The sequence below is a fragment of the Canis lupus genome, chromosome 9 (genome assembly GCF_003254725.2).
Source record: "Canis lupus dingo isolate Sandy chromosome 9, ASM325472v2, whole genome shotgun sequence".
Taxonomy (NCBI): domain Eukaryota; kingdom Metazoa; phylum Chordata; class Mammalia; order Carnivora; family Canidae; genus Canis; species Canis lupus.
The window spans coordinates 22,331,180-22,355,209 of record NC_064251.1 but is presented as its reverse complement, the minus strand read 5'-3'; the positions used below and the strand labels follow the sequence as shown (position 1 = coordinate 22,355,209).

Here is a 24,030-nt window from a genome sequence, read left to right as displayed (position 1 = left end):
ACCAGGGATAGAGTCCCACATCGGGCTCCCTGCATGGAGCCTGCTTCTCCCTGTGCCTGTGTCTCTCTGCGCCTCTCTGTCTCTCCGTCTCTCTCTCTCTCTCATGAATAAATAAATAAATATCTAAAAAAAAAAAGAAAAAGAAAGAAAGAAAGAAAGAAAGAAAGAAAGAAAGAAAGAAAGAAAGAAAGAAAGAAAGACACACACAAGAAAGTGACAGTAAGAGCTGCTGCTTGGAGCCGGAGCTGGAACACTGGATTCAAAAGGGGGCAGGAAGACTGCCATTTCGTTATATGTCCTTTGTCCTTTTACAATTTCGTACTCTACTGGGCGGGTATTACCTCTTCCTCAAAGTATGCATAAAATATATTTGTTAAAAAAAAAAAAAAGGCAAAGCAAACTTGAATGTTTGGATCTGCCAAGAAATTTGGAGGGCTGGAACCCCAGGTCTGCACCTAGCCCGGTCTCGAGCCTGCAGCCCCTCTGGATCTCAATGGCCACAGGTGGCCTCCCTGAGCAGCTCGCTCCACCCAGAGCCACACCTGGGGAAGCATCATTTTCTCCTCCATTCACTCATCTGGCCAGGCTTGTGCTGTGAGCAGGACCTTTGCGGAACAGAGATGAGAGACCCAGGCCCAGCCCCTGGCCACTCCCCCACCCCCGATGATGGCCGAGGGTGAGGTGGCTTAGGAGGGATCTGTACAAACAGCTACAAAGCAGAGGCTAAGTGGCATCGCGTGGCAGTTAAGATTATTGAGTGACCATGTAGTGAGACAGTGACGAGCTTGGCCTTTGAAACGAGCCACACCTTGGTTTGGGAGCCACTCCTTAGCCTGGCCCAGTTACTGAATCGCCCCAAGCGTCAGTTCCCTGCCCTATAAAATAAGACCAGGGTTTAATCCGTGGATCCACTATTTATTTTAAAGCCATGTCACTCCAGGCCAGTTACTTACCTACCTGTCAGGGCTTCAGCAATCTCATGTCAGAAGTGGAGCCAGTAAGATCAGTGTCAGGGGCTTTGTTGGGGGATAAGTCGAAACCATGTGTCAAGCACAGTGCCTGGCACACAGGAAGTCTTCAACAATCGACAGCTCTTATCACCAGTAGAAGGATTGGGGGTGATGTGTCCATCATCCCTGCACTGGACGGCCACTCAGCAGGCACAGGCGATCCTCAAAGATCCCGTGGAAGCGGCTCACTGCTTCCGTGCTTGGTGGAGAGGAGGGAAGGGGGGGGCAGTCTTCCCATGACCTGAGGCTTAGAGGCTGAGTAGTGGCAGAGGAGAAGGGGGCCCCACAGAGGAGAAACAGGCCCAGATCAGCCATTCAGAGCGGGAGGGGAGCATGAGGGGAGGTGGTACCGATTCTGAGGAAGTCTGCAACAGGACTGGCATGGGTAGGAGAGGACACCCCTGGGAAACGATCACAAGGGTATTCTGGCCATTATACCTGAAAAGAGCAGCGCCAACAGTCCTGCCCCAGCCCCCCAGCACCCTCATCCCCGGCAGGGAAGGGGGGAGGGTGCAAGTTCTCCTCATCACCTCGGAAGCCAACTGGATTTATTTAGAAATGGAGTGGCACTGGCCTTTCAGCTTTCCCAGGTCTGTCCCCCCAAACCACACCTTCCTGCAACCACACACCAGGTGCCAACTGATGCTGCTTCGTCCTTGGCACCTGGCGTCCGCTCAGGCTGGCCCCTCCACCTGCAGCATCCCCTCCCTCAGTCCTCACATGTCTAAACCCCACCCTCCCTCCAGGGCCACCCATGGTGGACACAATAATGGCCCCCTAAAGATGTGCTTGCCCCCAGAACACCTGAACACCGTAATTTAGGCGGCAAAAAAGGACTCTGTAGATGCAATTAAATTAAGGATCTTGCAATGAAGAGATTACCCTGGATTATCTGAGCGGACTCAACGTAATCACCAGAGTCCTCATAAGAAGGAGGCAAGATGCTCAGAGACAGAGAGAGGAGACAGGAACATTGAAAAGGGCAGAATGATACAGCCTGAAGGAGGAAGGGGCCACGAGCCAAGGCACGCAGCGGCCTCTAAGAGCTGGAAAGACAAGGAAACAGTCTCTCCCCTAGAACCTTCAGAAGGAACACAGTTCTGCTGACACCTTGACTTTGGCCCATAAGACCCATTTCAGACTTCTGTCCTCTAGAACTCTAAGCCACCGGGTTGGTGTCATTTTAGGCCACTAAGTTTATGGCAACTTGTAACAGCAACAAAAGGAAGCTTCTTCCTTAAAGCCCTGTGATCCCCGGCCCCACCCAACTAGACGGACTCCTTCCCTCCCCCAAGGCCTGTCGCTGTGCTTTGTCTCTCCTGGGACTGTGCTCTTCCCAGCTGGTGAGTTTGGTTGGCTCTTATTTCCTCCAGCCAGGGTGAGGGCAGGATCTGGCTTATTCATCTTACGTCCCCTTCATCCTGATAATTATCCCAGGTCCTTCCAGATCCATCCCCTGCACCCTGTTCTGGTGGAGGAAGGCTGATGGGCCAATGGGAGGCAGCTGCAGGAGGTGGGGGTATCTATTAAGCGCCCTGGGCAGCCCTCCCCGCCACTGCCCTGGCCAGCTACCATCACACTGCTCCCTCAGCTGTCCCTTCAGCGTCCTGCTGCTCCTCGGCCCCCCCCATACCCCCTCCCACCCCCTCCACAGTCCACAGTCCAGGTTGGGACCCATCCCTGCTCCTGTCCACACTTCTAAAACTTGTTCCTTCTCTAAAGTCCTTTCAGTTGGTCCGGAGAGTCCACAGTATCCCACAGACACCCTGTCCCAGGCGGGTGTAACTAGCAATGGGCCTGATGCACATGTGGACACTGTCTCCATTTGTCTGTCTGACCCTAGGGGTCTGGGAGACGCCCACAGAGCATTCTCTTCCAACTCCAGCCACAGGAGCAGGAAGAAAGGCCTTAGCTAAGGTGGAGAACAGGAGAGGGCATGGAGCTGGGGAAGGCAAGCATCCTGACCCTCACGCTCAGGGAGGGACCCCACTCCCTGCATGGGCCCACATCAGCAAGTCCCAGACCACCTTTCTCCGTTGGCCCACTCCGTTCCTGGGGTGCACCGGACAGGACAGGAGCTGGCAGTGTGGGGCAGGCACAGTGCCACACCCTTGCCTCCCGCTGCAGGGCGGCCTCTCTGCCTGGTATTTTGGTGCTTGGTGCCGCCAGGCCTGGCCAGCCCCCACGCTCCTTCCCCTTCACTCCACAGCATCTGGGCTGGTGAGTGACTCACCCCACACCCCCACACCCGGGCCCTGCTCCTGACCCCGCCAGACCTGGCCCTTCTCAGCTCCATCTCTGCGTTGGCTCCAGCAATCTGAGCAACGCCTGCCCCACACTCTGCACCCCAGAGTCCAGGGCAGCGCACCCCTGCCTCAGGGAGGCACAGCAAGGCTCTTGACAGTCCCAGCTTGGACGCCTAGGGAGAAGGCTATACAGAAGACAGAGCCGGCAGCCCCCATGTTTACAACACGGGCTACCCTAGACCAGGTGCCGGCCGTCTCTCTACAGCCTTGTGGCCATTTCTTACAGCCACTCCCCAAGGGAAAGGATTACCACCCATTTTACAGATGAGAAGAGGAGGTACAGAAAGGTTGAGTGACTTGCCTAAGGCCACCTAAGCAGGTAGTGGAGGTGACTCCAAAGCCCCCTGCCTTGAGCAGCACACCTTCCCATTAACCCTGAGCCAAACTCATGGGAACCTGAGCGTGCAGGAAACGGGGCTGGATTTCCAGGCTGCAGCTCAGGTTCCAGGCCAGGCTCTAGCCCTAGCTGCTGGCTGGACGCGGCCAACCCTCGGCCTCTCTGGAACTGTTCACCATCCCAGTAACCCGGACAGTGACCCTGCAGGCCCACAGCCCTGGACGCTGTGAAACTCAACTGGAAGGGGCAGCTTCTGGAAAGTGTAGTGTGGACGAGGGGGTGGAGAAGCGGCTCAGAGGCGTGGCGTCCGAGCCACAGAAAGAGGCGTGGGTGTCCACGTCCTCCGCCCTCCGCGAGCCCGGCTCGCTCCGCCCCTGCAGCGGGCGCCCAGGCCCCGCCAACTCGGTGCCGCAGCGCCCTCTAGAGGCCGCGCGGGGACGCTGCCTGCCCCCGGCCGTGCTCCTGCCCGCCCTCAGTCCCCTCTTTCTGTACCCCTGACCCTGCTCAATTCTGAGCCAGAAGGATGGGAGGGGGGACCTATGTGGCAAGGGCAGGCCCTACACTCCAGGCTACTCCCTGGCTCTCCTACGCAACAGCAAAAGGGCATTGAGCTGAGACTGGTACAAGAGAGAGCGTCCCAGGAGGGCCTGAAGTCCAAGGACCTGGATTCCAGCCCTGTGACCCTGGGCATGTGTCTTTCCTTCTCCGGGCCCTGTCTAAGGAAAGGTACGTCCCCAGATCACTGTTTCCTCGTGTGTAGAATGGCCACAAGGGGCCGCTGCAGCCACGGCTGTGAAGGAGGAAATCACCCACACGGCGGCTTCAGTCCAGCCTCCTGCCTCCCAGTACCAGACCTGCTGGAATTGCAGTGTAACCTGAATGGTTAAAAACCTCCAGGAATAGGACAATCCCCTTAATGCAGTTCTATTGGGAACAGAGTTTATCAGGGACCCTTGGAGATCAAGCTATGGAAAGCAGGGCAGAGAGCAGCATATATCCACTGAGACAGAGAAACAGACCTATATGCTTTGCAAGGGGCGGAGAGACGGGATGCGTACAGAAAATCCACTAGTCAGGTTCAAATCCAGGAGGGCAGTGAGTCTCTCCATAGACAAGTCACTGAACCTCCCAGAACTGCCCACTGTCTCCAGAGGGGACACTCTGGAGTAGGGGCAGGGGGAGGGGTCTGCGTTTGGACTAGGGGACCCTCCACCAAGATCTCCTCTCTCCTAGCAGTTGCCTCACACAATGGGAAATGTGGGCATAGGAGGAGCCTTTGAGAAATTTGACATTAGAAGATTGCGCAGCATGAACACAGGACCTTCAGGGGGCACACCTCTCTGGCATGGTTTTTGAAGCCCTTCACAATCCAGCCCAGCTACCTCTCCATCTTCAACCCTCAGTGCTTTCTCTCTCTCACCACTCCAAACTTGCTCTAGTTTCTTGAATGTGCCAGGCTGGCTCTTAGCTTCAGGCCTCTCCATGTGCCCTTCCCACCAACAGCACCTCCACATCTGTCCTATCCCACCTGCTTCTCCTTAATCTTCTCTCCTAACCTGAACTGCATGCCCTGCTCTGAGCTGCCAGGCCTGTGTCACTCCCTTATCACAGCCTTGGCTCACTGGACATGGTTTCTGGGTAGCTGTGTGTCCTGGTGGGTAGTGAGGTCCATGGGGACAGGTCTATGTGCTCACAGGATATTTGCCCACTGCATGAAGGGCCCGGGAAGGGGACTGAAGGCCTAGTGTGGCTTTACTAGAGATAAGCACTCTTGTCTTCCTTTACCCTTAATCTCACAAGCATGATTCCATCTCATAGGGTTACATCCACTCTGAATACTTCTTGTTCATTTCTAGTAAACCTTCCATGGGATGCCAAGCTTTCCCTCTGAAAATTCCAAAGCATCTCAGACATCAACACGAAGGGAAAGGAAGGGAACCAAGCAAAGAGGGAAGAGGATTCTGCTTTCCTGGTGTTCAGACCTTAGAAGGAACTAGAGCAGCTTTCTTTCCCTGCAGTGGAGAGGAACCATGACATTGGAGAGAGATATGAGAGGCCCCACAGGAAGAAGAAAACTTGGGAAATGCAGGTTTTCTTTGAAATTGGTGAGTTTCAGAATCATTAATCAGTAGAACCAGGAGCCTTCTGCCCCAACCCCATTCCTGCATCTATCACACTTGAGCACATGTGTTCAATAAGCTCGGACCTCAGCATCTCCACCAACCCACCCTTGCCTCTCAGCAGCCTCTCCTCACATTCTGCCCAGGGAAGCAAGTCCTGGTTCCTCCATTGTGCCACACTCAGAACCTCCTTCAGGCCTAGACAGGGGAGGGTCTCTCAGCCCCAAATACTCACCCCATCCCAGCATGTACACATGCAGGCACACACAACGCACCTCCATCAGCTACAGCCTGAATAAACCCAATCATCCCTCAGGTCTCAGCCCAGCACTTCCTCCGTGGAATGTTTCCTGGCTCCCAAGACTCGGTGGGACACTCCCCATGTGTGCCCAAAGCTGCCTCCCCTTCCCTGAACTTCTCTCAGCAGATACACAGCATACCACACTATAGTTGCTGGTCCTCGTTGGTCTCCCCCACAAGACCCTACAGGACAGAGACTGTGCCTGCATGGTCACTGTGCCCCAGCAATGAGCAGCATGCCAGGCACAGAGCAGTCCCTCGATGAGTACCTGTTGAATGAAGGGGTCAACAATTCAATAACAGTAGATAAGAGTTCCACTTGGGGCTCCCAATAAGCTGAGAAGGACCTGGAGGAGCCAACTTTTTCCCCACCACCACCCCACCTATGGGTCTGTGTCAGACTTGACACTATCCTATGAGTTTTGTGTCTTCATGCTTCCTTTCCCTGAGGATTCCCTCTGCCTTGACAGAAGCTCTTTCCAACAATCCCCAGCACTCCTTAATCACGCTGAGGGGAACACTTGAAAGGGATCATGTTCCAGTGAGTTTGGTCTGAGTCCAAGTGAGAATGACATGTCCCTGAGGCTGAGGGCACTGGTGGCAATAAAGTCCTTGAGGCTGAGGGCACTGGTAGCAGCAAAGATGGATTCCTGGGGGAGAGATTCCAGAAAGCTTAGGAAGACCAAAAGCATCTGACAATGTATGAAGATCAGAAGCAGGCACTGTAGGAGCAGTTGGGTCCTTAGGCACCATTTGGTGCCTGCCCTCCTCCCCTCTTTGGTTGTTCACTCAGTCATTCCTTTAACAAGTTTGAAGACAAAGTGCCTTCAGGGGGAAACTGAGGCCAGAAACTGCAGAGCTCACTCTTGGTTGTTTGCATGGTTGTCTCAAAACAGCTCTGCTCGTCAGAAGCCCACCTCTGACCTTAGAAAATTCTAAAAATTGTCAGAGGCCAGGTGGGCAGTACTGGGAGGCCAAGATTTAGAGCCAGGCCAACCTTGTATGTGTGACTTGAGCAAGTGACTCCCCTTCCCTGAGCCTGTTGGCTCGTCTGCAAGTGGAAGCAATGGTATCCACCTCTCACAGCTGTTGTGAGAAATAATGTGTTTTGAGAAACAATGACATAAGGAACATCTCTGTCCCACACCTGTCATAGGAACCTCCCCAGCCACATAGCTGGGGCAGGAGGCGTGCTTTCAAGGCCCCGGGCTTGTCCTGCCATAGACCATGCTCCTGGCACCATTCCGCAACTACCAACCTGTGCATCTGCCTCCAGCACTAGATTGAGAGCCCCATGGGGAAAGACACTTCATCTGCTTTCCTCATAGTTTTATATCCTTCCAGCTCTGATACAGAAAAGTCATCAATCAATATTTGTTGAATGAAGGAACAGATGAATGAAATGTTCTGAAGAGGGGATAAAAATGGAAGCTCCAGTGAGAGTTTCTTTTTTTTTTTCTTTATAATATTTTATTTATTTCTTTGACACAGAGATAGAGCACAAGCAGCGGGGAGGAGCAGGCTCCCTACTGAGCTGAGAACCTGACATGGGTCTTGATCCCAGGACCCAGGGATCATGACCTGAGCTGAAGGCAGATGCTTAACTGACTGAGCCACCAGGCGCCCTTCCAGTGACAGTTACATAGAGACAGTTTTGAGACTTCCACCTCCCCTCATGCTTTTCCTCGCTTTTTTTTAAAGATATATTTATTTATTTGAGAGCAAGAGAGTACAGTGGGGAGAGACAGAGGGAGAAGGAGAAAGAGTTCCAAGCAGACTCTTCACTGAGCCCAGAGCCCAACTCGAGGCTCAATCTCAAGACCCGAAGATCACGACCTGAGCCAAAAACATGAATACAATGCTTAACTGACAGAGCCACCCAGTTGTCCCTCCTCACTAACTTCTAACCTCACATGTAGTGTGTCTCCTGGCTTGTACCTGGTGGCAGTGCCCATCTCCTTGAATTTCCCTTTGACTTCAGGAGAATCCCCAGATGGACCTGGTGGTTCCCAGTCTAGCCAGTGGAACAGAGGAGGGAAGGTTGTTCCTGTCTGGGCCTGAGGTGGAGAGAGAACACCAGAGCCCCAGGCCAGGAGGGCCAACAGCAGCCTCCATCTGCAGGAGAGACTTGCAGGGGCAGGGGCCTCAGTGAGATCAAAGCACTGGAGGTTGGTAGGTGTTGGAACAAGAGCAGTTGGAGCCAAAAGGGTTTTCCAAGACCATCCAGCTGTCACTCTTCATTCCTCCACTCTTGGCTCATTTCCTCATTTTTCTCTTTGGCAAGCACAGACCCAGGGCCTTCTCGGGGGGGAAACTGAGGCCTCAGGAAAGAACCTACATGGATGAGGTTGCTCATCTTCTTAGTTCTTTGTGCTGTTGTTGCTTCCCACGTACAGCATTTCTGACAAGCTTCTGCTTATGGACACTGCTTGTCTCTGTGTTCATAGGGGGCTCAATAATTGCTTGAGGCCAGACAGGGCAGGAAGAGAACCATCTTTGGAACCAGGCCACACTGGGTTTGACTCTTTGCTCAGTACTTATAAACTGTGTCACCTCAGACAAGTTGCTTGACCTCTCTGAACTAGAGTTTCTTTTTCTGGAAAATGGGCATAACAATCTCTGCTGTGTTGGAAGAGTTCTAGACTTGCATCCTGGCTCCACTGCTTAGAAGCTATGGGATCTTTTTGGCAAGTCATTTAATACCTCGAAACATGTTTCCGCATGCATAAAACGAAAATATGAACAGCATCATGACGTTGCTGTGAGGACTGAGGAAGGTGATATATATGAAGCGCTTAGCACAGCACCTTGCACATAGTAAGTGCTTGATACATATTTGGCCCTGCCCCTTTCTCTTGATCTTGTCACCCAGCTCCTTTGCAAAGAAATGCTCTATGTGGTGGCCGTGCCTCCCCATTGTAGAAGCCATAATTCACAGACTTCCAGGTTCCCTGGCAGCTGGAACACAGACACGTGACCAAAATCCCCCCCAACCAAACACATTGCATAAGCCTGCAAGCCAAGAGTTAATGACCTAAAGAAGGAGGTGCCCCGAGGGATCCACTCTGGCAGGAGTGGCCTCAGAGACACCCAGAGCAGCGATGCCAGAGCCTTAGCGGTAGTATCGGGTGGAACATGCTACTGAATCTGTGTCCACAGATGGTGGCAAGAATGGGGCTTCCTCCAGCTGCCTGGTCTGCCAGCTTCATTCTCTGGGAGTTTTTCCCAGAGATTCTCTGACTTACCTAATATCCCTTAACAAACTGACTTCAGAATGTGGCTTCTGGTTTGTGCAGATAAAAATCTTGATTGATTTAGAATTTAAAAAATAAAATAAAATAAATAGTGAAGGCTGGCAAAAGACCCCTAAGAATTCTCTGCTTGGATATGTGACTTAGTCTGCTCAGGCTGCCATATAAAATACCACAGACTGGGCAGCTTATACAACAGAAACTTATTTCCTCACAGTTCTGGAAGCTAGAAGTCCAAAATTAAGGTGTCATGGGTTTGGCTTCTTCTGAGGCCTCTCTCCTTAGCTTACTGATGGCCACCTTCTTGCTGTGTCATCCCATGATCTTTCCTGTATGAGAGCACACCTCTGCTGTCTCCCTTTGGCATCCAAACTTTCTCTTTATATAATGATGCCAGTCAGAGTAGATTAGGGTCCACCTTAATGGTTTCGCTTTAACTTAATTAGCACTTTAAAGGCCATATCTCCAAATGCAGTCACCTTCTGAGATAATAAGGGACAAGGCTTCAATATACAGATTTGAGGAGACATAACTCAACCCATAACAGTGTTAACAGACCTTGTAATTCAGCGGTCCCAAAGTGACTCATCCTCCACCCCAACGCTTCCACTCAGAGCCTTTCCATCTCAGTGAATGACAACTCCTCTCATCCAGTTGCTCAGACCAGAGATTCAGAGACATCCTAGATGCCCTTTTTTTCTACCAACATGCAATCATTCAAGAATCCTGTTGGAGCCACCTTCAAGTTATGTCCAGGACCAACTGACCTGACCATCTCCATTTTGAGTGCCACAGTCCCTCACCTGCATTACCTCCCTCCAAACTGGTCTCTCTGCTTCTACCCATGGTCCCTCAATGGCTTACCAAACAGCAGCCAAAGAGATCCTTTTAAGATATCACTTAGGTGGTGCTACACCTCTCCTAGAAACCCTGTGTGTTAGTCGGATTTATCAATGTTGGCTGCTGTTAAGGACCTCAAAAATCTCACTGGCTTAATGTGATGAATGTTTGTCACTTGCTCACATAAGGAACAACATGATTGGGCACCTCTCCTGAAAGCTCCCCTCCAAACTATGAACTCGGGCATCCAGGCTCCTTCTGTCCTCTGCCATCTGCCATCTTGGAGTCCTCTGCTTTCAACTGTGCCTTCAGTGGCTCCTCATTTCACTGAGCATCAAAGCCAAGTTCTTTAGAGTACCCCCACAAATCCCTGTGTGATGTAGCCTTGCCTTACCTCTCTGGCAACACCTTCCACTGCTTATTCCTTCACTCCCTCTATTCCAACTATTTTGGCCTCCTTACTCATCCTTGAACATATCAAATATGTTCCCTTCCCATCTTAGGATCTTCACATCACCATGCCCTGTGCCCAGATTGATCTCCTACCATGTACCTGCCTGCCTACCTCCCTCATTCTTTCAGGTCATTGCTTATATTTCACCTTCTTGATGACCCTGACCTTAGCCATCTTATTTAACCTTGCCATCCTTCCCTCCCTACCTACCACAGCAGTCCAATCTCCCTCACCATTCCCTACTTCTCTTTGCACGTACCACCTTAAAATATATCCTCATAATTTATTTATGTATTATACTTACTGTTTTCCCCTCCCCCTACCTGTAATGTAAGCTCTGGGTAGGTAGGAATCTTTGCCTCTTTTGTTCATGAACAGTACCTGGCATAGAAGGAATGTAATACATTTTTTACTCCATAAGTGTTGTTGAAGGAATAACATGTGAATCAGAATGGTATCTGGCCTACATGGGCCAGTGTAAACCCAACTATTATTAAAATAGAGAGCTCTGGAAGCCCACAGAGGCAGTGACGAGTGAGTTAGGGGTTGTCTAGTTTCTTCTAATAGTACTGGAGAGCCTAGAGAAAGTGTAGTGTGCTCAAATTCCTAAGTTCTGGACTTTATGGGCAGTTAGAAGACCAAGGACTTTCCAAGGCTACCCTAAAAAGGTCTCTTATCTCCTGTACTTATGAGGCTGAGGTAGCTAAGAGTTCATCTCAAAAGAATTCCCCAAGTTGCCATGTCACATCATCAGTTGAAATCACAAACTTGCCAAGTCTCCTGTATAAAAATTAGACCACTGATCTAAAAACAGGGGCACTCACAGAACTGGAGTGGAAATATATAGAGAATTTCACTGACTTACAGTACTCTGAACTCCAAATCATCCTCATACTCTACCCTACCACCCTTTATTGCCGCCAAAATTGTAAATAAGTCCTATCTCTGGAAGAGAAAGTACTTTATAAAGTTAAAGCTTAGAGAGAAAGGGTTACTCATCAGGAGAATTTCAAGATGTTGCTAATCTGTACCAGCAGAAATGAGAAGACTGGGTTTGAGAATTGATTCTAATGTTTGATCAAGCTGAATTAATCAACATGGAGACATTCCCCAGAGATTCACAGTACAGCTACTCGCTTGAGTATCTGGGAGTGGATCTAATTATTTGTTCAGTTGGGTGGCAGACACTGAACTCAATGGCGGCTTATACAAAATAAAATTGAGTTTCCAGAAAATTCCTGTTGTAACAAAGAAGGAAAGCAGTCAATTATGGAAACAGAAATGTTGGAGTAGAATTATCGTGTGGAACTCATTCAATGATTCTCCAACTATAAAAGCCCAGAAGACATTGTGTAGACTCTGGCAATTAAGAAATACCTAGACAAGAGGGAGCACAGCATCTCTGAAAAGCACAGTAGCAGGGTTCTCTGAGGATGTGGGTGAGAGATGCTACCACTGAATGAAGATCCCTATTTCAATAACAATAGGATTCTAAGTAGCAGAGGAAAAATAGGGGTATTTTAATGCTGGAGGCTAGAATAGTAGGTAGAATGATAGAATCTGTAAGGATCTATGATTATGGTCAGTTGGTCATGGGCCTCTAAGACCAAAATATAGTAGCCCACCAAGGTCTTGATTCAGTCAGGATTCCATTTTAAGTAACAGAAAACAAATCTCTCTTTTTTAACAGAAAGGAATTTAATACAGAACATTAGGTGCTTACAAAATGATAAGAAGGCTGGAGGAGCAGACTCTAGACTGGGCCTTCGGAGATAGCTCTCAGATCAACACCATAGAACCAGCCCTCAAGGGAACTCTTGGTTGGCCACAATCAGAAAGCTTGGGAATCTGTAAGCCAGAACCAGATCTGTTGACCCCAGGACCATATAGTACCTAGTAGATACATACCAGCATAAACATTCCCCACTCTAGACCTCTCACCACTTGACTCCCACAAAAGCATATGTGACTGGGAAAAACTAAGTTGCACCTACAGCCATAGCTGTAGGGGAGTCTGGGAAAGATAGGTCTAAGATTATCAGCCTTTAGAGTACAGGAATGCTCACTAGAAGGATGTGAAACTCATATGAGCAAGTGGGTCTTCCACAAGTGCCCCAATTCCCTATCCCACACTCCAAAAAGAAAACTTGAGGTCAAAAAGAGTCCTGTCTTAAGCCCCATAATAGAGAATGACAGACTCATCTATTCCAAAACCAGAACTAGCTCAGAGATGCAGAGGACTTTGAATAAAGGGAAGTCCAGGTATCCTTGAGGAAGGACTTTGCAAAAACATCATAAGCACATACTGTAAGTCTACCTCCAAATCTTCCCCATAGGAACCTGTGGGCATTTGCAAGAGTAGGGGGAAGAGAAATACCCAGATTTGCGTGGGTTATTGGACACTGGCCACACACTAACTTTAATCTCTGAAAATTGGAGGTTAGCAAAACAACACTGTGGTTTATCAGTTAAACTGGAAGTTTATGTCGGTATATATTATATCTGTCATTTGATTACTATTCTTTCCCAGGTACACCCAAAAACTACATTTCCCAGGCTCCTTTGCCACTAAAATGAGGTTCTGCACCATGTGAGCCTTAATTTAGAAGGGAGGTATCTGAGGAAATGGGCTCTTCTTGGGGCATCCAGTTTGCTGGCATGATGGCAGAGACAGTATGGCTCTGAAGTCCTTAGCTATGGACACTTTTTCTTTTTTTTTTTTTTAAGATTTTATTTATTTATTCATGAGAAACACAGAGAGAGAGAGGCAGAGACACAGGCAGAGGAAGAAGCAGCCTCCATGCAGGGAGCCCAACATGGGACTTGATCCCAGGTCTCCAGGATCACACCCTGGGCCTAAGGCGGTGCTAAACTGCCGAGCCACTCGGGCTGCCCTGGACACTTTTTCTTAATTTAGCAGGCTGCATCCTGACTTGGAAACTTCTACTCATACCAGAGGCAGCAACTCCCTTGGCAGATTGATTCTGCTGTGTCATTTTGGAAGATGTTAGAAATTCAGCCTTGATTTTTGTTTCTCCAGCCCTCCTAAAGATTCTTCAAGTTATCTAGAACTCTTATAAATCCCTTACTTGTTATAATGGAATGAGTAGGGGATCCCTGGGTGGTTCAGCAGTTTAGTGCCTGCCTTCGGCCCGGAGTGTGTTCCTGGAGACCCAGGATCAAGTCCCATGTCAGGCTCCCTGCGTGGAGCCTGCTTCTCCCTCTGCCTGTGTCTCTGCCTCTCTCTCTCTCTTTCTCTGTGTCTCTCATGAATAAATAAATAAAATCTTTTAAAATAAATAAATAAAATAGAAAGAGTAGCCTTTGTTGGTTGCAACTGAGAATCTGATCAATACAAAGAATAAGATAGCAAATGGAGTTTTGATTTAAGTCTACTTCTTGTGAACTCGTAGTGCACTGGACCCATCTTATGGTTATTTCCTAGTGTCTGAAGTGGAATAGATACAACCAGTAAATGGCTCCCTGATCCATAGAGTAAGCATTATTGTGATAAGAAGAGCCAATAACAGTACACCTCTAGGAGAGTGACAGAGATTAAGTACCACAGAAAAGATTTGATAAATTCAGGTTGTTGGCTCTGATCACTTCCCAATTAACTTGCTGTTTTCCCTGTGTGAAATACAGACAGATATTAGGATATGATTATTTTACAATTTATCACATGGGTATTCCAATAGCAATCAATGATCCAGATTTGGTCTACTTACTAAACTAGACCATCTTAGTCCCTGGTCTCTGACATGGAAAACTCTTTTTTTCTTTATCCCAACAAGCAAAGGATAACAGAATATCTTTGCTTTCATCTACAGTGAAAGCAGTACATCATTCCCAGGGTATGCAGAGAATCAGATTTGGGGTATGGGCAACCAGAAATATTGCCCACATCACTCTAAAGGATTGTGCCAGGAAGATGCCTCTGCCATTGCCACTGGGCACGGAACTTCAGGTCAAACTGTTGATGTTGGGCACTGCATATCCCTGCAGAGCTACCATTACTGTAGCCTCGATAAACTGTGTGTCTCTGCCCCAGCTCTGTTCCTGCCATATTAGATTCCACCCACTGCTTCCTTCACATTCAAATCAGTCTTGTGTGGGAGCACCTGCTTGGCAGAGCTGTGTCACGTGCTCCTGCCCCTGCTGCAAGGGAGGTTGGGAAAGCAAGTTTCTAGCTTCTCCCTTGGGGAGCCTCTGACTCAAGATGGATAGTTCTCCAAGTAGAAGAAGAGAGAAGCTATAAAGTGGTAGGAGAGGAAGACAGCTAGTAGCAGGAAGAGAATCAGATAACACAGTAGTCAGCTGTGCAGTAAGGGGTGGAGCACTAAGGAAAGAAGCAAAAACTCTCACCACTCCACCAATCTGGTAGAGCCAGATTCAACTTCCATCTCCATAAATCCCAGGATCTCAAGTTCTCCTGAGCTTCTGTGCCACTTACTGCCCTAAGTTTATGCTTATGTAACCTCTCCCCCAATAATTTGGCCAATCCATGGCAAATTGTGTTTTCCAAAGATCAATATATACCACTCCACATGCCAGTCTTCCTTTTTTTCCCCACATACCAATCTTCAATGTGACATTGACACTCCTCCATCTTGAGATGAGGTTTGTACTTGTTTTCTATTTCTGCTTAATAAATTACTGCAAATGTAGAAGCTTAAGGTAGCACCCATATATTAGTTCACAGCTCTGCAGGTGTGACTGGGTTCTCTATGAAATGTTCTCTGTTTCACAAGGCTGAAATTAAGGTGTCTACCAGTCTGAGTTCTTATCTGGAGACTCTGGTGAGAAATCTGCTTCCAAACTCTTTCTTACTTGGAAAAATTCAGTTCTTTGCAACTGGAGGGCTGAGATTCTCTTTTTCTTGGTGGCTCTCAGCTGCTAGAGGCCACCCACATTTCTTGCCACATGCACCTTTCATATTCAAGCCAGAAGTGGCATATCAAAATCTTGTGCTTCAAATCTCAGACTTCCTCTTTTTTTTTTTAAAGATTTTATTTATTTACTCATGAGAGACACAGAGAGAGAGGTAGAGACACAGGCAGAGGGAGAAGCAGGATCCATGCAGGGAGCGCGATGCGGGACTCGATCCCGGGACTCTGGAATCACACCCTGAGCCAAAGACAGACGCTCAACCACTAAGCCACTCAGGTGTCTCTCAGACTTCCTCTTCTATAACCAGCCAGAGAAAACTCTTTCCTTTTAAAGAGCTTATGTGATTGAGATGTCATCATTGTTCTTTTAAGCCTCTAAGCTTTGGGAAGTTTTGATATGCAGCTGTAAAACCCGGAACATAGGCTGAGGGGCCATCTGTCCCTAGTCAGGACAAGGAGCTTTGTATCAGGCCCAATCAGAATCCTTGGAGAACATTGTTGGCTGCTGTCTTATGGAATATTCATTACTGTGGCTTAGAGCATTTTATTTGTGCTATATTTTTTACCATCTATGAAATTTTCCAAAGCAAAACCACATTGTTTTTTTTTGTCTTGTTTTCCTCTGTAACTAGCACATGACCTGCTAGTAGACTGTGGCAGATTGTTGGCACAAACTGGCCTCAGTTATGGCCCTCTCTATATCCACGTCCTTGCCATGTGACTTTGTAGCTCCTCCCATCAAGGAGAATCTATTTCCTCTGCTCCTGAATCTGACCAAGGTTAGGATTTGCTTTGGACAGCAAGATGCAGCCAAAGTGACTACTCTGAGCCTAAGCCTCAAGAGACTGCATACTTCTACTCATTATCTTGGGACACTTGCTTGAGCTAGCCAGCTGGAGGATGAGAGTCATGTATCTCATTCACACCCAGCACCTTCAAACAGCATGTAGCCAAGCCCCAGAGGCAGAGCCACTAACCAATTTGCAGCTGACCATAGATGCATGCAGGAAAATAGAACTGCCCAGACTAAACTGCCAAATGCAAAATCACAAGCTAAATAAATAGTTGTCATTTTAAGCCACTAAATTGTGGGTTGCTTTGTTACAAGCAAAAGTCAACTGATAGAAAACCTAACCAACACACAGAGTACATTCATTTGATTCTCCCTTCACCTCCTTTCTGTCCCTTCTTAATCCCAAAGAACAAATGGGTCAAAGTCCAAGTTTGATTTGCAGTAGGAAAGCTTTATTAGAAACTTGAGATGGGGCAGGGAATGGGGTCAACCCCAGACCAAACAGTTTAAGAGAGATCTCCCCAACCCTCCCAAGGGAGGGAGCCCATGGGCGGCCAGAGGTACACATGCCCACTCAGCCCAGTTCCACATGAGCTCTGGGCCTTGTGGCCAGCTATTTCTGATGCCAGAAGACAATGAGCAGGCTTCATCTGGGGGCTGCCTGTCTGGAGAATACTTGGCTGGGGCAGGGCCAGGAGAGTTTACAGGAGCTCTAGTATTGAATGTGGTAGCCTGTGGAGAGACAGAAGAGAAGTAAGAGTGTGAAGAGAGAACCTAGAACAAGAGACAGGGAGACTGGGACTTAAAGAAAGGTGGACAAACTGGGAGCAAGAAGATTGGAGCTCAAATAGTTGGAAGAACCTTGGGATCCCAGTGGCCTCCATCTCATTCCTAAAGCTGTCCTGCAGCCCTAACAGATACTCTCCCATTTCTGAAGATGAAGGCTCATGAGCCTGGTCCCTCCTCCATTCAACAGATCTATTAGTAAATTTCTTAGATATTGAGGCAAGGATGGCCCCAGCCCATACATGCACATCCATGGCCCTGCAGTGCAGTGCCACTTGACACACAAAAATCACACCACCCACCCAAAGAAGGACAGCTCCCGTGCACTTGAAGGCTTCTTGGACCTAAACATTCCCAGTTGTGTTATCCAGACTTTTACTACAATTTCATATTAAATTCTTGTTTTATAAATTTCAGCATACACAAGGGGAAACTTTCTCTGAGCTGGAGACCACTTCACTGTGTGACTCTCCTACATTGAGATTATTGTGTTCAGTATATGCCCTTTTAGACGGTTGCACCAGATAACTGACTTGTATGAGCTAACCACTGACAACAACACCTGAACCTCATTTCTACTTGAACTGTTGCTGATCCAGATCTCCCCATCCTCGTGATGATTAAAAGTGCTGGCTGTGAAGACCCACAGAGCTGAGTCCCTCATTTATTTTTTGTATGATCTTGAATAAGCTACATGTCTTCTCTGAAACTCATTTTCCTTATCTCCAAAATGGGTATAATAACAATACCCACCTTTAGGATGTGGTGGGAAGTATGTAAGATAACGCACAACTCCCAACCCATCTCCTATGCCATTGAGACTCAGGCCATGTGTAGATTTTGTTCTATCCTCACCCAAAGCTCAATAAAAATTAATGATAATTCAGAAACAAGGGCAAGTCAGACACCTCACTAGTGACCTCCCTAAAATCTAGTACTCTTCAGAATATGCATTCCCCAGAAAAGCTCAAAGATAATCAAAAAGGGGTGGTACCTTGACAGCTTAACATCTGTGCCTCCCTGACCCCACAAGCTAGAATTGTCCCTTACCTTGTGTATCATCACATTCACCAGATTTGGAGGAAGAGGACTGGACCTGAGATGATCTTCCACTTCCACCTTTTGATCCACTTCCTCCTCCGTAGCTGCCACCACTTCCTCCTCCAGATCCACTTCCTCCTCCATAGCTGCCACCACTTCTTCCTCCAGATCCACTTCCTCCTCCATAGCTGCCACCACTTCTTCCTCCAGATCCACTTCCTTCTTCACAGCCACCACCTCTTCCTCCTCCAGAACCACTTCCTCCTCCATAGCTGCCTGCACTTCCTCCCCTGCCTCCACTTCCTCTTCCAGAACTACTTCCTCCACCATAGCTGCCACCACTTCCTCCTCCAGAACTACTTCCTCCACTATAGCTGCCTCCACTTCCTCCCTTGCCTCCACTCCCTCCTCCAGAACTACTTCCTCCACCATAGCTGCCACCACTTCCTCCTCCAGAACTACTTCCTCCACCATAGCTGCCACTACTTCCTCCTCCAGATCCACTTCCTCCTCCATAGCTGCCACCACTTCTTCCTCCAGATCCACTTCCTTCTTCACAGCCACCACCTCTTCCTCCTCCAGAACCACTTCCTCCTCCATAGCTGCCTCCACTTCCTCCCCTGCCTCCACTTCCTCCTCCAGAACTACTTCCTCCACCATAGCTGCCACCACTTCCTCCTCCATGGCTGCCTCCACTCCCTCCTCCAGAACTACTTCCTCCACCATAGCTGCCACTACTTCCTCCTCCAGATCCACTTCCTCCTCCATAGCTGCCTCCACTTCCTCCCCTGCCTCCACTTCCTCCTCCAGAACTACTTCCTCCACCATAGCTGCCACCACTTCCTCCTCCATGGCTGCCTCCACTCCCTCCTCCAGAACTACTTCCTCCACCATAGCTGCCACCACTTCCTCCCCTGGATCCTCTTCCATGACTGCCTCCAATTCCACCTTGCTGTCTACTTCCGCCACTTCCAAAATGACTTTGTCCAGATTCATGAGATTCGCTGAGAAGGAAAGATAACACAGAGAGAAAAATGAATGACCCTACATACATATTCAAGGGTGGATCTGGACAGAGTCAAGACCCAAATGTGAGTCTCTCTAAGTTTTCCTTCTCCAAGGCAGAGAACAGGCTGGGCTGGCACCACAGTTTAAGAGGAGAGCCTCCCTCTCCCTGGAGTAAGGACTAGTCCCTTCTCTCTTTGTTACCAACCTCCTTTTCCAAAGCCTTTGAGGTTCTCCTAGGATGAAGAAGTCCCCAACCCATCAGAACCCTTGTGTACAGGAACTTCCCCAGACACCAGGGACAATATGGTGCCAGGGACTTAGAAATTACAGGGATTCCACAGAGTCCTGGGGAACCTACAAGTCCTCCTGGCCACCCTCAAGGAGACTGCGGTAGGTCTTAATTTCCTGCTCCAGCCGTGTCTTGATGTTGAGCAGAAGGCTATATTCCTGATTCTGGCACTCAATTTCTCCCCGGATCTCAGTGATCTGGCCCTCCAGGCTCCTGATCTGCTCCTGCAACTGCTGCAGCTGGCCACAGTAGTGGTTCTTGGTGTCCTCCAAGGACTTCTCCAAGGCCGATTTCTAGGAGGGAGGAAGAGGCTATAAGAGGGATGCTACATCATAGCTCTTCCCTTCCCACTCCTAGGGATCATACCACACCTTCAGTGCCCCATCCTGGAAGAGGTTCTAGAGCAGAACTACCAACCTTGCTGAGCTGAGACTGCAGCTCAATCTCCATCTCCTGGATGCTGTGCCGGAGCTGGGTCACCTCCTTGTGGTTGGACTCCATCTCCTGGCCACTACTCATCACTTCCTGCTCCATTTGGCTCATCTGAAAACCCAAGAACTCAGTGAGAATCAGGCTGGACCAGAGGCTGCAATGGGAAAAGTTCTGCCCCACTCACCAGGACCTTTGCCTCTGTAGCCAAGAGTGAGACAAAACTAAGGACAAATCATCCTGAGTTCTGGGTCTGCTAGCCAGCCAAGGTGATCCAATTCTCTCAACTTAGCATTCCCTCTTAGCAAGGCTTCAAGACTCTTCACACTTGTCCCCAAACCACCTTTCTAACCTTATTTCAAATTGACCCCCAAACACACACACACACACACACACACACACACACACACACACACACACCACAGATCATGCTCTCATAGGCCAGGGGCTATGGTCTATGCTAGGCATTGGAGGCCCAGGGAGGTTCCGTGTGGCATGAGAGGCACACCATGTACCTCTACTAGATTCTGATGGCACATAGCCTTACATGAGTTGTTCATGCTCGGCCTTTGTTCACATATGTATTCACAAATGTAATAGATAATTGAAAGTAAATGTTCAGTATGTAACAAACTGTTCACATATGTAATGACCCTCTTGAGGACAGCAGTCTCATTTTGGCTCATCTCTGGGACATCAGGACTTCACATAAAACCTGGCACTGACAAGCTACTTAATAATTGTGTTTGTGGTTAATGAATGAAGATGGATAGATAACAGCTGGACTAAGAGATGGAGGGATGGGGGAATAGAGAGATGGGGTGGAGGAATGGAGAGATCTATGGAAGAGAAAGAGAATGTTGAATGGGCAGCCCATTCTGCTCACCTGAGTCTCATATTGCTCCTCAATGTCCTTACGATTCTTAGCACTGATTCGCTCATACTCCTCACGCATGCCATTGAGGATCTTGGTGAGATCTCTGCCAGGAGCAGCATTCATCTCCACATTGACATCTCCAGAGTTCTGTCCAGTCAGCTGGCTCATCTCCTGCCAGGAACCAAGGAGATATGAGGTCAAAGGATGGGATCCTCTCCACCAGGTCTTAGCCGTCCCCCTCTGCTTCCTCAGAGATACAAAAAGGAGGCACAGTTGTGAAGGCAAAGCCCAACCACCACCATAGACACTCCTAAGGAGGCACTGGGAGTGTCCTCAAAAGTCAGGAAAAGGGTGTCACCCAGGCAGTGCCCATAGCTATCCCTTCACTGTCTCTGCAACTTCTGTTCCTCCTTTTTCTCAATAAGCCATAAGAAGCCAGGACCGTACATCCTCGTGATTCTTCTTGAGGGCAATCAGTTCCTCCTGCAGAGACTCATAGTGCATCTCCAGGTCAGACTTTTGCATGGTCAGGTCATCCAGCACCTTCCGCAAGCCATTGATGTCAGCATTCACTGCTAGTCGCAAGTTGTTCTCTATATCACACCTGCAGAACAGCCACAGGTAGGGAATAAGCAAGAGGACACCAGTCCCAAAGGGACTTTCAGAGCACTAGGGGGTGGAGGAAGATTGATGACAGCATAGGGAGTGGGAGCAGGGCTCACTTCATCCTGATGTCATCCAATGTCATTCGAGTGTTGTCAAGATCCAGGAGGGTCTTATTGTTGTCCGCTGTGATGTTCACAATCTAAGAAAAAGAGGAGATGGCATGGAACTCATGCTCCTTTTCTATGACTCATTGCTAGCAGGGCAAGAAGCCAGGCAAAGCCATAAGAGATGAGAACCCCATCCAGGAAGATGCTTAAGAGGTAGAAGGAGCTTCCAAAAGCTGGTACACAGCACAGACCTCTCACAGGCTTCAGCAAGGATGTTCAGTGTTCATTCAACAAATATTTGAAGATTTACTACAACAAACACTGTGAGGTCTAGACATCAATGAGATATTGCTCCTCAGGGAACCCACAGTCAACTACCACATCCAAAGTATCATAGAAGAGCTCAAGGAAAGGAGAGATGACATATGGCTATGGCACTGTAAGAAAGACTTCAGGGAGGAGGTAACAATAGAATTGATCCCTGAAGGATAGCTAGGATTACACATGGATAAAGTAGACGGGAAAGGTGTGGGATAGAAGAAACAGGATATCTAGAGGCTGTTTAGCAGAAGTTGTAAATGCAAGGGAGATAGGTGGGAACAGCAAACTATAGCTAGACTGTGAGCTCCTCAAGACAGAGACCAAGTCTGATACATCACTATGTCTGCCACGGGCAACATGGAAGGCAATTATTCATTAAATTGAGTGAATGAATGAATAAATGGATAGATGGACATGTGGATGGATAGATGAGTTGATATATGGATGGATGGTGAGAGGATTGGTATATGGAGGCAGCGTGTGGGGAGATGGAAACGTGGATAGATTACTTCCATCCCCAGAGTTCTAGATCCTGTTATCATTTAAACAACTAGCATGTGTACCTAGGTCCAACAAAACTGGAAAGATCAAGACAGGCCTCTATAGGAGCCCAGGAGAGGTAGGAAGGAATAGATACAGCTTCTAGTTTTTCTGCTTTAAATTCTTAGGGAGTGAGAGGAGAAACAGGAACAGATTTTCTCCTCCCTTGAGCCATATGATCTACCAATTTGGGGCAGTAGCTCTCTTACCTCTTTTTTGCATGATTACAGAAGTTTTAAACCAGCAGAGACCTAAGAGCTGGTCTGCCCATCCTCTGTATTAAATGCATAGAACAGGTCCAGAGAGGGCATCAGGTTTCCCAAGGTCACATAGTGAACTGATGACAGACCCAGGACCACATCCCTGGCTCATAAACGGGAGTGCCCCCATCTCTATTCCCTCCCCACTACCCCACTACCTCTTGGCCAGGCTCCAAAAGGAGACCCCCACATCCAGTCTCAGGCTCACCCATGTTAATCTAAGCCTCTTCACCGCTCTGCTCATACTCTGAAAGTTGGGAACATGGTGATTAAAGCCTAGAGCACAGGCCAAAGTCCCAGCTCTGGTGCCATCAAGAACCAAACAAACTCTGTTTCTGATGAAAGTATAATGTTTCTTTAAAAAATGGATTCCTTGACGATGATCTAAGCCTAGAGTCTAGCATCTGACTTTTTTGGAAGATAAACCATGTGAGTGTATGTGTATGTGTGTGTGTGAGAGTGTGAGGCAGAGAGACCAGGAGAGAGGGGTCAGAGTTTCCCCACCTACCTGGTTCTTGAGGTCTTCAATAGTGTCATAGTAGGGGGAGTAATCCCTATGGAAGGTCCTAGACCCCTGCTTGTCATACCACTCCCGGATCTTACTCTCCAGTTCCTTGTTGGCATCCTCCAGTGCCTGCACCTTATCCAAGTAGGAGGCCAGCCGGGAATTGAGGTCCTGCATGGTGGTCTTCTCATCAGCACCCAGAATACCACCAGCACCACTATCAAAGCCACTGCCAAATCCCCCAGGCCCCCCAAAGCCTCCTCCAGAACCACCACTAAAGCCCCCAAAGCCTCCTCCAAATCCACCGCCAAAGCCTCCTCCAGAACCACCACTGAAGCCCCTAGAATGTCCCCCAAAGCTACCAGCACTAAAACCGCCCCCAGATCCTCCACCGTAGCTAGAGCCAAAACTGCCACCACCTCCCCTCCCACAGGCCCCAGAGCTGCCCCCTCCGAAGCTCCTAGAAGAGCTGAATCGGCCCCCTCCTCCACTAGCCCCTGAAAAGCTGCTGCGGTTGCAGGAGAACATCTTGCTGCCCCCACCACCCCCAGAGCTGTCACGGCTGCAGTGGGAGGACAAGAACTGTCTGCAATTCATGGCTGGCTCTGTTGCAGCTTGTGGGACAGGAAGTAGTCGTCCGAGTGCTACTGGCTCCCGAGTGCAGGGTACAGAGCTGTCCCCAAGGCTTCCTACTTATACCCCCAGTTGATGATGGCATGCCTGGGTGTGCCTCTGTCTGCACCAGCCCCCTCTCTCACAGACCCAAAGGAGGTCTGGGATCAGAAGGCGGCAGGGCTGCCCCAGGCTCAGCGTCCTTTAGCGACTGCCAGGAGGCAGCCCAGCCTCTCTCCATTGTGTGGGGTAATTTGGTGATATTAGGCTGTCAGGGGCACCATAAATCAGCTCTGCTGCCAAGGGGGTGACCTAGATCCTAGAGTTTGGTCTCCAGCTGGCCCAACAG

General features: G+C 48.9%; 1 protein-coding gene across 1 annotated transcript; it reads right to left on the bottom strand.

Moving 5' to 3' along the window:
- Positions 1–16,866: 16,866 nt before the first annotated feature.
- On the bottom strand, positions 16,867–23,666 carry LOC112655418 (keratin, type I cytoskeletal 9). The gene is made up of 8 exons (XM_049114044.1): positions 23,073–23,666; positions 21,453–21,535; positions 21,178–21,334; positions 20,740–20,901; positions 19,842–19,967; positions 19,494–19,717; positions 18,137–19,131; positions 16,867–17,032 (listed from the first exon to the last, which is right to left on the bottom strand). Exons 1-8 carry the CDS (start codon positions 23,664–23,666, stop codon positions 17,013–17,015), a joined length of 2,361 nt encoding a protein of 786 aa, XP_048970001.1. The 3' UTR covers positions 16,867–17,012.
- Between the last annotated feature and the right edge of the window lie 364 nt (positions 23,667–24,030).

Excerpts from the sequence above, each read along its gene's own strand:
- LOC112655418 (XM_049114044.1), bottom strand. The coding sequence starts at position 23,666 with ATGAATTGCAGACAGTTCTTGTCCTCCCACTGCAGCCGTGACAGCTCT. Across the intron at positions 20,902-21,177 it reads TCAAGAAGAATCACGAGGAT|GAGATGAGCCAGCTGACTGG; the intron begins GTACGGTCCTGG and ends GGTTCCTGGCAG. Across the intron at positions 19,132-19,493 it reads GAGGGTGGCCAGGAGGACTT|CGAATCTCATGAATCTGGAC; the intron begins GTAGGTTCCCCA and ends TTTCCTTCTCAG.